This window comes from Mustela putorius, unplaced genomic scaffold, assembly GCF_011764305.1.
Source record: "Mustela putorius furo isolate JIRA1106 unplaced genomic scaffold, ASM1176430v1.1 tig00000450_pilon_pilon_pilon, whole genome shotgun sequence".
Taxonomy (NCBI): Eukaryota; Metazoa; Chordata; class Mammalia; order Carnivora; family Mustelidae; genus Mustela; species Mustela putorius.
This window is the reverse complement of record NW_025421385.1, coordinates 21,861,443-21,875,249: the sequence shown is the minus strand read 5'-3', so window position 1 is coordinate 21,875,249 and position 13,807 is coordinate 21,861,443. Positions and strand designations below refer to the sequence as shown.

Sequence of the window (13,807 nt, the reverse complement as noted above, 5' to 3'; positions counted from 1 at the left end):
TTTGTTTAGGGAGTATTACAAATTGCCCATAAGGGAAAAAGAATTTATTATTAGCATCATCAGTGCGTAGTGTGTTGTGAAACATCTGGTTACAAATGGTCCTGTGCTAAATGCTGGGAAGAAATGCCATGCTAACGTGTTTGCTGCTCGGTAGTGGTCACAGTGTGTATTGCCTGCTCTGGGTAAGATATCTTAATGATGGTGATGATAATGATGGTGGTGATGATGAAGATGGTGGTGATGGTGAAAATGATGGTGATAAATGGTGATGGAAGCATAAAGAAAATGAGGAAGGAAGAAAGGCCAAAAAACAGTGAAAATTGTCCATTTAGGAAAGTCTTAGTGTAAAAAAATAAATTCCTAGCTATTTCATTTTTATAAAGGAAAGAAGGCCTGATTGAGAAATAGAGATGCCAAAAAATGGTCATTATAAAACAAAATAGGCCTTCAGTAGTAGGGTCTTTAAGAAATACTTTAAAAATGGGGTATGGGGTCATATGTTATTGCAACTGGATAAAGAGGTACTTTTTAATTTTTTGGTTTTCTGGCTTGTAGTCACTTGTCCTTTTTTTTTTTTTTTTTTTTTTTTTTTGATAAAGCAGAGTCATAAAGCTGTTCTGTATAATTTGCCTGCTCAGGTTTCTGTAGTTACTTAGAATATGGCCAACGATGTCAGTGGTAGTATTTAGACAGGGCTCCGGCAGTTCCCAGGGTGTCTAGTAAGCAGAGATCTCTTTCTCGTACTGCAGCACATTTTAAATCTTATTTTATTTTTCTTAAATCCTTCTAGCCTGCTGAACCTATGGACTGTTTCATAACCCTTGGTACCATTTTAGCTGGCACAGTGACGAAAGGTTGTATATTACATATATGCTTCGTGATTTTTCAAATGAAAAGTGCCTACATAAAATAGGGCCACTAAATGCAGAAAAAGAAAATTTGGAAGTAGTGTGGTGTGTGACATTCTCATGTCAGTGCATTTTATATGAAGTCTCTTTCTCTTCCATTTTTAGACTTTTGCATAACCAATATATTGCTGTGTGACTAGAGTTTTTGAAATTTAGGAGATTTAAGATTTTTTTGGTGATACTGGTGTGGCATTAGGCCTATCATCCTCTTTGTGAGATTACCAATCCTTTTAGTATTCTGAGTTTTTTTTCTCATGTTAGGGAGCCTCGCATTCAAAATATAAATTAATTTATGTTAGAACACTAATGCTTGTCATCAGTTTAAGAAAAGAAAGATGAGGTGGTCAAATGAGAAAAACATTACTATTTTTCCTGGTTGCTAAATGAGCTTACTACCTTTGAATTTTATGACTAGGATCTGTATAATTTGACAAAGTGTGGAAAGGTGTTAGCAGGAACTTTGCTTGATGAAATTTACGTTCCCATATGTTGAGAATCCATTGTTGGAAAAAAGATACAGTCCTTCTCCTCAAGCTACTGTTTACCAGAGATGATACGTTCAGTGTTGTTTTTAAAAAAAGATAGAGAGCAGACTGTTTTGTATATGCCTGAAGTGGTATTCAAGTTAAGGGAGAGATTGTATCTGATTGTGAAGATAAGAAAAAGTTGCACAGAGGAAGAACTATTTAAAATAAGGAATATTGGGGCACCTGGGTAGTTCAGTGGGTTAAAGCCTCTGCCTTAGGCTCTGGTCATGATCCCAGGGTCCCCACATCCGGCTCTGCTCAGCAGGGAGCCTGCTTCCCCCTCTCCCTCGGCCTGCCTCTCTGCCTACTTGTGATCACACTCTCTGTCAAATAAATAAATAAAATCTTTTTAAAAAAATAGGTGATAAATAGATTTTTAAAATTCTTATTAAAGAGTGGCATAATCAGAGCTGAATTTGTAGGAAGGCTAATTTGATTAAGGGTTTGCATGGTGGAAAAGAACAGGAACAGAAACTAATAAAATGAAACTGTCATTTATTACTGTATACCAGGTAGCATACGGAGGAATTTATGTATTTGTGTACCTTATCTCTTTTAGTCTTCACAATAATCCTGTGCAATAAGTATTCTAATACCTGTTTTGTTTCGAGGAAACCATGTCTCAGTAACATATTTGAGAATGTGAGTTCATGTCACTCCTAACGATTGCTCTGTGTCTGGAAGAGCAGTTTGCAGACTGTTACGGGGTTTACATGTCACACTGCTATGCACGTACTTTGACTTTGCCAGTTCAGTAAATTAACTGAATTGACTATTTCATTTTATAAAATATGTTTTTCCCTCCCAACCAAGGACTTTTCCAAAATGGTCTAACTTAGTATCCAGATAAGCTTTCTCAAATTACAGACAGAACTTGAAGGATACTAGCCATTGTTTTAGTCCACTGCTTTTCTTCCTTTCACTCCATCCTTTTTGGATTTACTTAGAGAAATGTGTATTTGCCAGCTTTTGTAGACTCATATAAAACCCATAAGCCTCGGGGAGATTTTCAGATTTAAAATAATAGTACTTTTAGGAATGGAAAAAAATACCAAAATTGAAAGAAAAAAATCTTATTTTTTGTTAAAAATCTGGCCAAAGATTTTTTTTTTTTTTTGGCCAGAGGGCTGTTGTAAATACTAATGTTAGAGTGAACTTTAGAAATCAGATAGTTCAGTTCTTTTATTTTGTAGATGAGGAAACTGAGGCCCAAGGTCATAAAACCCACACTAATAAAATATTCTTATATTAATAATATTTAAACTGTGCTCTTATGTCTTAAAAGATCAAGGTGTTCTGCCAATTAAATTGAATGGTGGTGATCTTTTCCAAATTTGTGGAAAATAATTAAGTTATCAAAAGGCCCTTCTTACCTTAAAGTCTGTTTATAAGTATTTAAACATTGATGACTACAATAAATATTAATGAAAAACTTACCAGCAATCTAAGTATTATATGACTATTAGTTCAGTAACTTGGGGGGGGCATTCTATATGTAAACTTATTATTATGATTTCATACAGTCAGTTTTTACCAGTGTAAGTTTTCTTAATTCCTCTAATGTTTTACTACTAAGACACTGACCCTCAAGCATTCTACCTTCTGAAGACTTTTGAGAGCCACAGCTTTACAATACACAGGTTTCTTAGATTTATCTACCAGTGTCTTAACAAATTAAAAATGCTTTCCTCAGGGTCCCTGGGTGGCTCAGTCGGTTGAGCCTTGGACTCTTGGTTTCAGCATGGGTCGTGATGTCAGCGGCCGTGGGATCTGTGTGGGGCTCCAGGAACCGTGGGGGATCTGCTTGGGATTCTCTCCCTTTGCCCTTCTCCCCACACACGCATGCCCTCACTCTCTCTCAAATACACAAATAAGTGAGTTTTTTAAAAAAATGCTTTTCTCTGGACGCTTAAATCACTTAAGCATCTGCCTTTGGCTCAGGTCATGATCCTAGGGTGCTAGGATTGAGCACAGGCTCCACAGGAAGCCTGCTTCTCCCTCTCCCACTCCCCCTGCTTTTGTTTCCTCTCTCACTGTCTCTCTCTTTCTGTCAAATAAATAAAATGCTTTCCTCCTACTTTATAAATAAATCACTACTTCACTCAGGTGAAAGATGTAAACATACTCATTCAGACTCAGGAATATCCTGAGTCTGAATTATGAAACTTAAATACGTATATTTTATATGGGAGATTAAGATTATAATTGACTGTGGTGTATTTCAGTATGGTCTTAACTAAAAACTGTTAAATACTCATACCTAATTAACTTAAATATGTATTTTTAAAATCCCTTGAATGCAAATTTACTTTAAACTTAGTTAATTACCAGCAGTTTAAAAAAACTGAAAGTCAGCTTTGTGTGTTTTTTATAGGCTTTGTTTTTATTTTTTTTTAAGATTTATTTTTATGTAATCTCTGCACCCAAAATGGGGCTCAGACTTACAACCCTAAGATCAAATGTCGCATGATTTACTGAGTCAGCTAGGCACTCCTATGCTTTGTTTTGTTTTTTAATGGTTAACCCAGAATTTTAAAAAGTGCATATTCACAGAGACCAGGAACATCTGGGACACATAATTTTTAAGTAATTCGGAAGAGCTGAGTTCTGCTGAGTAACATTCTCTCCCTTTCTTTGTTGGCGTTTATTTAATGTCTCTGAGATCAGTTCCAATAGCTGCTGGTAACCAGGCAGTTAAGGTGAGCCAAAAGTACGGAGATCCTCCCCCAACCCAGCTTCCCATTAGAAGATCTTTTTGTTGTCACAGCTTAAATATCTGTAAAATGTAATAAATTTGTAATAAATTTCATGACTGAAGAAGTGACTGTAATTGCCAGCATTCAGCAGTTTAAGTGTTTTTCTCCCCTACATTTCCGCCCAGCAACAAGGAGGGACTAATGTGGGCTATGAAGTCTTAGCACTGTCCTTTATTATAATTCAGAATAAATAGTAGTGAAAGTTTATAATTCAGAATAAATAGTAATGAAAGTTAATGAAAATTGGATATTTTTAAATTGAATCATTTTAAATATAGAAGTCGAAGCTGTCAATATAAAAGTATTATAGTAATTTATTTTCTTCTGAAGCAAAAAACCATAAGGCACATGTAACAATTAATTTCAGATTTTTGTGCATAATATAATGTTGGTATCTGGAGAAGGCAGCGTTCTGCTTAAGAGAGGATCAATAAGTTATATTTATGGCTCTTTGAAATGAATCATAGGAAAGATGGTTTCTAATGGTAGTGACTAAAGATGTTCTAACTTCGAAATACTTCATCATGACAATATACCTACAGAGCTCAAATAAAAATACCTTGTCTAATTCCACAATTTCCAAAGTGGGAAGTTCACTTTATTCTTCATTTAAAAAGAAAATACAGGGATGCCTGGGTGGCTTAGTCTGTTAAGCATCTGCCTGTGGCTCAGGTTATGATCTCAGGGTCCTGGGATTGAGTCCCATGTCAGGCGCTCCGCTCAGCTGGGAGTCTGCTTCTCCCTCTCACTCTCCCTTTGCACTTTTCCCTCTCTCTCCCTCTCTCTCAAATAAATAAATAAAATCTTAAAAAAAAAATACAAAGTGGGATTTTTCCATTACCATTAAATAAATATTTTTAAGTTAATAGTGCTTGATATAATCTGGTACTTTTTTACCCAATTTTTTAAAAAGCTACTATGATTGACATTTAAAGAATGTTACAATGCAGTGGAATCCTAGACTAGGGTTTCTTCTAACCTGGTTCTACCAATTAAGACTAAAACTCCTGACATGAGGACAGATAAAATACATCATCTTTAGTTTTTTTCCTTCATTTCTAACATGAAAAGGAGAATACCGCTTTAACTTTCCAGGATTTTTTAAAAAACTGGAAGTCAGTTTTGTGTGTTTTTTATAGGCTTTTTATAGATCTTTTATAGATCAAAGTAAATAACATTTAGAAACTGTTGTGGAAGCATTTATAAACCAAACAGAGAATAATGTACTAATTTATATAAGACTTGTTAGTGTGGCTTTTCACAGTAGAGAAATTTTATTTTCATTTATAATGTCTTTTCTGGGGACTTTTTCAAGCATTTTACTTTTATTTTCTATTTCCTATACTCTGCCCCCAGTGGGATTCTGAGTAATCTTTACTTCATTAGTGCTTTCTATATGCCAGGCATTATGGTAAATATTGAAGATTTTAAGTCTCTACTTTTGAGGAACTCATAATCTAGTGGAGAAGAAACATGTATCTTTTAAAATTACATCATGGTGCCATTATTGAAATAAAGTCACCAAAAATCATCTTTACAAATTAAAAAAAAAAAAAAAAAAGTCGCCACAAAAAAATCCCAATTCAGGATTTAGATAAAAATACAGTTACTTTCAATTATCAAGAGCAGCACTGTCAAATAGAACTTCCTGCAATGGTGGAAATGTATTAGCCAATAACCACATGTGACTCTTGAAGTCTTAGTTTGGCTAGTGTGACTGAGGAACTGAATTTTTACTTAATTTAATTTACTTAATTTAAATTTAAATAGCCCCCACCCCCACCCCCATAGACTTAGGAGAGCTGGATTCCTCTCTTTCTGACCTAGGGGCTGACAAACAGTGCTAATCACTCATTGCCCCGCTGCACCGAACCATGTGTGGGGAACATGTTCCTCAATAGGAACCCAGTATATCCCCCAATAGCCCCTAATGATTTAGAGTTGATAATATATTGTAGAATAATTCTAGTAATTTTAGCTTTATATATCAGAACTTAAGTTTATTTTTTTTCTTATAACATTGCAGTTTGGACCAGAAAATCCCTTTAGGACACAGCAAATGGCTGCCCCTAGGAATATGCTTTCTGGATATGCTGAACCAGCTCATATCAATGACTTTATGTTTGAACAGCAAAGAAGAACGTTTGCCACATACGGTAAGGTGATTAAGATTTACAGTTTCCAGTTTGACACACTTTTGTGTGAATAATCTGTTTTATCTTCTTTTTAAATTTACTAATCCAGTTTCCTTTTAAGGTAGTGTATTTCCTTAAATGCATCTATATTTATACAAATGGGAAGATGAACTCATGTTTTTAGCTATCATTCTAAATATGCTGTTATTTCTGAGTACTAGAAATATTCTATGGCCTTAAAAACAGAATATTCTCTGTTGTACTTGATAATGAACACTTGTTATTGAATGCCCATCATATGCAGATTGCTGTTGAAGTTGGTAAATGACCAGATAGTGTTAAGAGGTTACTTTTATTTTTAATTCCAGTATGGTGAACATGCAACGTTATATTAATTTGCAGTATAGTATATACAGTATAGTGATTCAACAGTTCTGTACATTACTCAGTGCTCATCATGATAAGTGTACTCTTAATGCCCTTCACCTATCTCTCCCATTCCCCCACCTCCCTCCCTCCTGGTAACCACCAGTTTGTTTCCTCTAGTTGAGAGTCTGTTTTTTGCTTTGTCTCTTCTTTGGTCATTTATTTCTTAAATTCTGCATATGAGTGAAATCATATGGTATTTGTCTTTCTCTGACTGGCCTATTTCACTTGACTTTATACCCCCTAGATCCATCCACGTTGCTGCATATAGGAAGATTTCATTGTCTTTTATGGCTGAGTAATAGTCCAGTGCATATGTATTACATCTTCTTTATCCATTATCCGCCAATGGACCTTGGCCAGCTTCCGTAACTTGCCTATTGTAAATAATGCTGCAATAAACATAGGGTTACATATATCTTTTTGAATTACTGTTTTCATATTCTTTGGGTAAATAGTAGTAGAATTACTGGATCCTATGGTAATTCTATTTTTAACTTTTTGAGGAACCTCCCTACTGTTTTCCATAGGCGCTGCACCAGTTTATATTCCCACCAGTGGTGCATAATGGTTCCTTTTTTTCTGGATCCTTGCCAACCCCAGTTGTTTCTTGTGTTTTTGATTTTAGCCATTCTGACAGGTGTGACGTGATACTCATTGTGGTTTTGATTTGCATTTCCCTGTTGATTAGTGATGTCAGGCATGTCTCCATGTGTCTGTTGGCCATCTGGATGTCGTCTTTGGAGAAACGTCTGTTCATGTCTTCTGCCCATTTTTCATCAGATTATTTGTTTTTTTGGCACACTCTTTTTATCGTGTTATTTAGTGATGGACTTTATTCTTTATTTATTCTCAGATCTTATCTCTGAAATGTTTTCTTTTGTTCACTAAAGGACATCAGGAAATAGAATGGCTACAGATTCATTGTGTAGAATAATCATATCCTATCAGTGGTAAAATTTAAGAAAGTTAACATGCACACAAGATTGGGAATCTCCTTTAAAAGAAGATGGTCTTTATAACGCATTGTGATGCGTACAATGCAGGATAACCATTTTTTGGACTGGAAGTGTCCAACCCTTCTAGGTGATTTCAGAGGTATATAGTCTTAGCTTTTGGCACACTGTCAATTATAACTTTGTCATGGTGAAATATGATCAATGAAATATGACAATCTTTACAACCAATTTCCAAGACTATATTGTGATAAATCACTAAGACTATCTGTACTAAAACTTTAAACTACTTTACAGTGAATCAGTTTACATTATTCTCTAAAAATTAGAAAAAAAGTAACTTTCCAACATAAGAATAATTATGTAAATTATGGTACAGTCACGACATAGTGCTTAAAAATGACGAACTGAGATTACATATTAACACTAGAAAATGCTTATAATAGAACACCAATAAAAAGGTAAGACAAATTTTTCAGTATAGAATGATTATAGTACAGAGTAACTTGGAGAGGGATCACATGTAAATATCAAGTATATATGAGGCACACAAAAATCAACTTTATTGAATCATGAGTTTGTTATATTAGTCTATAATGAAACAGACTTTTAAAGACTTTGCTTGTAAAGGACTTAAGCAATAATTTAGAGAGCTATGACTACTTTAAAACAAAACAGAAAAGAAAAGGCTTAAGTTTATCTGATATCTATTTTCTTTCTTAAATTATCCTATAGTAAGAATAAGCATTTAAAACTACTCAGTTTGGGGCTCCTGGGTGGCTTAGTTGGTTAAGGGATTGCCTTGGGCTCAGGTCATGATCCCAGGATCCTGGTATAGAGCCTGGCATTAGGCTCCTTGCTCAGCAGGAAGCCTGCTTCTCCCTCTCCTGTCTGCTACCCCACCTGCATATGCTCACTCACTCTGTGGGTCAAATAAATATAAAAGAAAAAAAGAAAAAACTACTCAGTTGGCTTTAGACCTGGTTTCAAAAATAGGCCTGTTTTGTTTTTTGTTTTAAATAGCCAGTTGTTTTTGCCTCTCCCATTAGGGAGTGGTGGGCTAAAACACAGATTGAACTATTTAGTGAGTTAAAGACTTAAAAAATGAAAGCTAAAACTATCCAACAGATTGTGCCTTAGTGTTAGCACAGGTTAGACTGGTCACTGCCTTGGTGGGTGGCCTCAGTGTTTTGGGGGTTCAAATTTTACGCAGTAATACAATTTCTTAGTATTTTCAGATAAGAGTTTTTGGTTTGTACCAATCACAGGGGGGCCAGAGGGCACCAGACCGGTCTGTTCATTTTTCAGAAATGCTGTCGTAGGCCTGATAGATGTACTGAGAGACTTCAGGAGCTCTACACTTAGTGACAGCATATAATTTGGGCTTCCTGGCTGTCTGTATAGCTCAGCCAAAATCCAAATGCCATTAGTGAGCTTCAGGGATTGGTACAGCATGTCCTGCCCTTCCACATTCCTCTTGGCAATAGTTATAAACACTGTTGTTTTGCAATTTGTTGAGAAACAGTGTCAGCATTTAAATGACATTTCTTAATCTGAAACTGAAGCTCATTTTCTTCGGGAATATCCTTCCACGTTGCAAGGAAGACCTGGTGCTGCATTTTGCCATCTTCTACAGAAAGTACATTGAGTGGGATGAGAAGACATCAGTATTACTTTTCACAGCTATCTGCAGTTTATTCATAGGTTCCATATTCATGGCTGGGCCCAAGGTGTTGAGAATCAGGGAGACATCAATGCTGTGGTTTGGCATCACTGATGCATGGAGGGTCAAAGGAGTGCTTGGGGTGACCCCAAAGCTATTCTTGTTAAACTGGACTGCAGAGTCTGTCATGTGCTAGAGAGCTTTGTTGGTGAAGTTCATTTCCATATAGATGTGCCATTTGCAGTGACTTAATGTTCCAGAGATCTCCAGGCCTTTAGCTTTTACTACAGGCAGCCAGACATTCACCAGGTGCCATGCCTATCCCCATAGAGAGTTCAGGCAGGTCATTCAGACCACTGCTGACCACAGTAGGAGTAGGTAAAGGAGCAAAGTTTGCAGGCACTGATGAAGGGACAAAGGATTGTCTCACCAGACCATCTAGTCCTCCTCCCAAGAGACCCACTGCTCCCATCTGAATGGAGGACGCCAGTAGCACATTGACTGGGGGCCAAGGTCATGGTTTAAAAGGTCTCCTAGAAGGTCACCTTGGGAGCGGCTAACCTGAGCCTGTTTTAGGTTGGTGGCAGTGGTGGTGTGGGAAGGGCTGTCACCTGTATCAGTGCTCCCATGTTGTACTGGCGAGTGTTTGTGTTGGATTGCATGACTCCCTTCTATAAAAGTATTGGGTGGCTATGGTACATGGAGGCCAAAGAACCCATGTGGCAGATTAGTCCCTCCAGCAGAGTTGATCTTACTAAGATCTGCCTCCTCAGACACCAGTGGCTTCTCAAACAAGATTGCTTCTCTGGCTGTGACAGGGTCTGTTGAGAAAAGGAACCAATAAATCCAGCCCCAGCCTCGAAAGTCAGAATTAGCAGAATCCTGTGTTGCCAAACTCAAGACTCACTATGGCAGCTCCTGTGTTTCTCATGGTTTCTTGAGAAACAGTTTCACAAAGGCAGTAAGAAGAATGAGCTACACCTGGGCTTTCGTCGGGAAAACCCTCCAGAAAGCTCTCCAGTGACTTGAAGCACTGTCCGTTCTCTCCGCATGTTCTCCCCCAGTCCAGATCATAGCTGCTCGAGCGTCTGGTGCATCCAGCGAGTCTAAGTTCTCAGACCGAGTGACATGGTGCTTTCCTACTTGATGCATATTTGTGAAAGCTCTCCCTGATAACAACAGTTACCTCTTGGATCACATAATTTCCTCTGGTCTGGAGGAGCTCAAACAGCGTGCACACACGGCACCCTGCAGATAGCTCACTTTGATGGCTCACCGGCCAGTGGCCTGCACAGCTTCACAAGCAAAGCCAGCATCCACCTCTGTGGTGTATTCCTCTAATTCTGCCAGAACCTGAGCGGTGTTGGCTCGGAACACCAAACGAATCACAATGTCCAACTGCTCTAGTTTAGAATAGATGGGATCACTGTGGTTCACAAAGAAGACTTCGATTTTCTGCTTCAAGATTTGGGGCCTTTCTGGAAAATTACACTGATACTCTTCAGGGTAACATACTATACCTCCGGCTCCCTGGGCAGCACAGTGACAAGCACAGGGGCAGTTCCTTCAGCAGCATATTGCAGTATTCCCAGTCCTTGAATAACAACTCTAGAAACTTCACTAGGACTCTTACTGCTGAAAGCTCCGCGGTTCAGTTGGCAAGAAACCGCTAGTGAGTTACAGGCTCACAGGTGCTCTGAGCCTGGCGCTCATCTTTAGGGTTGTAATGAGACAGAAGGTCCAAGATGAAAATCTGAGCCCATCCAGCCCACTCATTCAGGGCTGTCAGCAGCTGATTAATGTTCTTTGGTTCAGATTAAGTAGGTTGCTGTTTGGGCAAGATTCGCTGATTTTAGAGCATGCTCCTACAGCATTAGCCAGTTGGGTTTGAATCTGCTCTGAGATCCCACAGAGAATCTCGAAATGATCTTCCGCCATTTGGGCATTGATATCATGGAGCTTTGCCACACAGAGTGCTGCTGTTTTCCACACACAGGGATAGCTTCCTCCTCCACCAAGCGTTTGCAGAGGGGTTCACAGAGATCATCCGTTACCTTGTCCACCCAGATGCACTCCCACAGTCCTGATGGCCAAGGCCCAAATGAGAGGACTGGGATCTTCACGGTCCTTCACAAAGCCGTTGATAGCCATGATGGCCATGTCTGGCTGACTCATGGCATAGTTCATCAAACAGAGATACCCAAGCTTCTTTAATTCCAGTTGTCAGTTTCCATCTGGAAAGAGAGAGCTGACATCCTTCCCCACAGCCACGGTAGCAGTCACTTTCTTCACAGCCCCCTTCCTCTTTTCATTGTTGAGTTCAGCCTTCAAATTCAAAGATTTCTCCATGTTTATCAATTGTGAAATACTTGGAGTCGGTCATGGTTCTGGATCTTTCTTGTGCACCAGAGGCAAGGGTTGGAATGCTGGCAGGAGCCAGCAAACATGGTCCAAGTGGTGGTGTTACGGTTTCCTGCATGTTAACTGAATATAAATGTTTTTGAAGGTTTTGTTACATCTTGTCAAAAGAATTCTCCCACCTTACATGGCCACCACCATGTGCAAGTCCTGCGCAAGCCCTCTTTCTCTTTACCCAAGATCTGGTTGATCGTTTTTCCTTTATTTGTATGATAACAAAAATATGTAATATTTAATCTCTTTAATTTGTTTCATTTGGACCACTAGTGAGGTTGAAGGTTTTTCCCTGTATTTGTGACCATTCTTTGCGGATTGTTTTTCTCAGATCTAATAATAAAAGTGGTATTATTGGACACTCTTAACTTGAGGAAACAAACTGAGAGTTGCTGGGATGGGGAGGTGGGTGGGGGATGGGGTAACTGGGGGATGGGCATTAAGGAGGGCACACGATGGAATGAGCGCTGGGCGGTAGATGCAACTGATGAATCACCTGAATTCTACCTCTGAAACTAATAATACACTCTGTTGGCGTACTTTGAATTGAATTGAATTTAAATAAAATTGAATTGAATTGAAATAAAAAATTTTAAGAAATAGAGCCATTTCAAATAAGACTACAAAGGAAGAAAGTAGGTATTAACTATATTAAAAATATAGTAAGGAAAATAAACTTCAGCAAGATAGATGAGCTACCTCAGAACTAAAATGCAGACATAGTCACTTTCTTGAAACATAGGATATTAGAAAACTAATTGGACTAAAATTCTGTAGTGTTAGAATTGTGTCTTCTTCTGTGTCTAGCTGACTTCTAGTAGGGCATATAGCTAAATATTTAACTTCTCTCATTTGTGAAGGGAAAATATTGCTGTCCCTTAACTACCTGAGGTGGGAGGCAGTAGCAGTAGTCATGGTGATACTGGCAGTAAAGATTTATTTTACTGTAGATGATGGGGAGAAGGAAGAGAGCATGAATTCCTGTGCTCAGAAACAAGGCTGTGGCCAGATGAGCTGGGGATTGGTGCTTCTGTAGGTATCACAGGAAGTGCCAGGGATCTCCCTTTCCTCTCTGTCTCCCAATCCATCCCTCCAAACAAAAATAACACAGTGTCATCTGTATAGACATAAATCTCTCCCAAGATAGAATTACATTGTAGATCAATTCTTATGACTGAGATGGGGATTTTTAACATCAGATATGTTGGTCTCAATTTTGTATGAGCCTTATAAAAGCTCATTTAAAAAAGCCTTTACAGAAGACTGCTCTGTACCTCAAAGAGACAAAAGATAAAGTAACTCATGGGATTTGGATCTGTGATTTCAAAGAGTTTACTCCAAAGCTGCTTTTCTGCCATCAAGCACTCTCCACTGGCCAAGAACATATTTTAATACTAAAAAAACTACATGCAGTTGAGTTCATAGCCAGGTGGTTGGTTCTAGTCTAGTCTATCATGAGGGTGCGTTGAATACCTACCTATATCCTTAGCTTATTTGGAAAGTGTGTTCGATGACAAATCTTTTTCTGTTTCCCAAAGGAAGTTCTCCTTAATCTTTAGCTGGAATATTAAAGTGTCAACTTTATCCATTAGGATGTACCCCTTAAAAAAGTGGCCAGTACTTTAATGTATTTTGTGATCATTCACATGAGTCATAGACCATAAACTGATTAGTGACTGGGTCTCTTTTGTAAATATGCTGATTACTAGAAGTAATTTTACCAAACATATATCATGTTATAGCACCCCCACTTAAGAAAAATTGATTTGAGTTAATACAGACTTTCTTTCCTTAATTAAGTCCCCAGACACCATGGCAGACTACTTTTATATCGATAGTAGCGACATACTTTCATCACTTATTGAAGGAGTTATTCACATGCCAGTTGATATTCATACTTACTTTTCTTACCAAGGAAACATACATGATGATTTATGAAGTAGAAATGTATTATTTTAAAACCGAGAGGAACGGGTGTCTTTACAGAGAATAGCATTTTCAAAATAATAGCTAGATTTTATATA

General features: G+C 37.9%; 1 protein-coding gene and 1 pseudogene across 1 annotated transcript in view; one reads left to right on the top strand and one right to left on the bottom strand.

The window, feature by feature from the left end:
* CDC40 (cell division cycle 40) overlaps window positions 1-13,807 on the top strand; it is a 49,610-nt gene that overhangs the window by 11,653 nt on the left and 24,150 nt on the right. Inside the window, exon 3 of the mRNA XM_013056703.2 lies at window positions 6,218-6,347. Coding sequence (XP_012912157.1) covers window positions 6,218-6,347 — 130 coding nt within the window. The remainder of the gene's footprint in view (window positions 1-6,217; window positions 6,348-13,807) is intronic.
* LOC106005886 lies at window positions 10,007-11,754 on the bottom strand (annotated as a pseudogene).